The 2,289-nt window shown below is 43.6% G+C and overlaps 1 protein-coding gene across 1 annotated transcript in view; it reads left to right on the forward strand.

Moving 5' to 3' along the window:
- LOC109537573 (chromodomain-helicase-DNA-binding protein 7) overlaps positions 1-1,786 on the forward strand; it is a 26,046-nt gene extending 24,260 nt beyond the window's left edge. Inside the window, exons 15-17 of the mRNA XM_048662735.1 lie at positions 333-862; positions 921-1,120; positions 1,175-1,786. Of these exons, the coding sequence (XP_048518692.1) occupies positions 333-862; positions 921-1,120; positions 1,175-1,417 (973 nt within the window). The 3' untranslated portion in view covers positions 1,418-1,786. The remainder of the gene's footprint in view (positions 1-332; positions 863-920; positions 1,121-1,174) is intronic.
- The last annotated feature ends 503 nt before the right edge of the window (positions 1,787-2,289 follow it).

A 2,289-nucleotide genomic window follows, 5' to 3' on the forward strand; every position in this document is an offset into this window, starting at 1 on the left:
AATTTTGGACGATTTTTTGCGTTAATTTTCTCGATTTAACTGCGATGCAAATCGGCACGGCCTCTCACTACGCGCACAACCCGTCACTGTTTCTATGAGAGCCAAGATGACGATCAAGTACCTTCTATAGGGTGTTTCAAAAAAATACAGTCATGAATCAAATTCATTCATAAAGCTCAGAAGGGCCAGAATGGAAGTCCCTGAAAAATAACTAGAACATTTTCGATCAAAAAATCCTAATTTCTATAAAATAGCGGCAAAACTTAAAAAAAAACGGTCGCTAAAAGAAATGTTTATTGCAATGATATTAATATGAGTCTAATTGATTCCAGATCGAGCAGTAAGGGCTCAAACAGCAAATCCAACGCAGGCAATTCGAGCTCCAAGCATGATAAGCCGCAGGAGGCGCACAGCTCGAACAAAAACCAATCGTCTTCCGGCTTACCGACATCGAACGCATTCCCGTTCTTCTTCCCCAATCCGAGCCTACTTTACACGCCATTGGGACTGGGCGGACTCAATCCCTTCGCCCTGCAACCAGGCGTTTCCGGCTACGATAGTTTGGGCCTGCTGAACGGCAGTCTGGCTTCTGCGGCTTCGCAAGGCTCCAAAATGAAGTCGAACTCACGCTCCTCCGCTGTTACCACAACGTCTTCGGCTGGCATGACGATCAGCAGCGCTGTGAAACACCCCAGCCGACCATCGAGTAAAGACTCGCACATTCAGCAGCTGTTGCTGCCGCCAGACACGCAGATTTTGGAAGGAATATCCAAGCTGGCCTCGGGCTCGTTCGATGGCAGCATGAAGATGGGCAAAGCGGACAAGAAGGAGGACAAACGCAAAGCGCTGGAGAGCTTAAGAGGTACAAATCAATGATTAGCGAGCCGTCGCAGACTCATTAATGCGATTTTGGTGTGCAGGAATGCTGCCCTCGGACTTTTCGCAGATGTCCAAAGACAAACGCGCCCCAACGCTTCCGGGACTGGCCGATTTCACCAAGCTTTTGGAGGCGCAAGTTACGCAATCGAAGAAAAGCCATGAGCACCAGATGAAGGAGGCCCTCGAGCAGCTGAACAAAACCAATGCGGATCTGGTAGCGAAGGCTCTGGCTGAAGAACAGGTACAGGGTGGCTTTTTTGCTTTAGACTGGTTGTAAACCTCACGGTTTGTGCAGGCGCGCTTCAACATGTCTTCGAGCAAACGCTCGCGGGACACTGGAGAACTGGCGGTGCCTGAGAAGTTTGTCCCAGAAGAGGAGCCGCCTGCTAGTAAAAAGGCGAAGAATTCTTCGCCGCAACCGGAACGGGAACCGACGCCACAACCGGCCGCTGCGGCGCCGCCCCCGACTCCTGCAGCTAACACCGCAACCGAAGGCGTAAGTTTATGGTGTAAACCAACCCATACGAAAAATGGATAGTTTTGCTTTGAATCCGTATTTTCCCCGGGACTTTGAAACTTGACTGGGTTTAACCGTTACCACCGAAATCAAGAAGGCCCACTGGCTGAATTGTGACGTCACTGAAAGTAGTCCGACCAGGCATAACGCGTAGCGTAGTATATGATGGATCAACTGTACGAATATGAATGTTTTAGACAAAAATAATGTCTTCAGGATTTAATATGCTTTTTACATTGTTTGATTTAAACGATTAGCCTTTCTATTCCTAAAAAATGGACGTAGTTAACTAGCCACAGATATTTTAATTTCAGTTATAGCTTAAAATTCCATGTTTCCGAAGCGTTCTAATTGTTTTAAATAGTGAAGAATACAATTGCTAATAATCTACCAGCTTATTTAGTGAGAGTATCTAACTTTCTTTTATTCCCCTTTCCAATGGTGTCATTTCTTTTGCCACAATAATTATTTAAAATAGTATTGGTGACAGAATTTATGATAATCTTTACCGAGCTTATAGTACTATGCAGATCACATTGGGGAAATTCTGTTAGCAAATGATTATCTGTTATGCATTGTAAAGTTGTTGTTGACAAAAACGTCTTTTTATTGTGTAGGTACTGCTAAAAAGTTATCTTCATCACATTCCAAAATTTTGTTGAAAATGAGATAACCATACAAAACGATTTTTGTTACATGGTCTTTTGGAAATTTAAGCTTACTTCTACTCAAATTTTTTATGAGTATGCGACTGTCTTCAACTTCTATTTGATCTGTAAATGTTAAATTTGACTGGCATTTTTGGTATTTAAATTTCTTGGACAAAATGTAACAACAATATCCTGCTAGGTAGGTAATGACAGGCATTTCATGTTCCACATTTTCCAAATCAC

The sequence above is a fragment of the Dendroctonus ponderosae genome, unplaced genomic scaffold (assembly GCF_020466585.1).
Source record: "Dendroctonus ponderosae isolate FM_Combo_2020 unplaced genomic scaffold, Dpon_F_20191213v2 Dpon_F_20191213_11, whole genome shotgun sequence".
NCBI classification, from domain to species: Eukaryota; Metazoa; Arthropoda; class Insecta; order Coleoptera; family Curculionidae; genus Dendroctonus; species Dendroctonus ponderosae.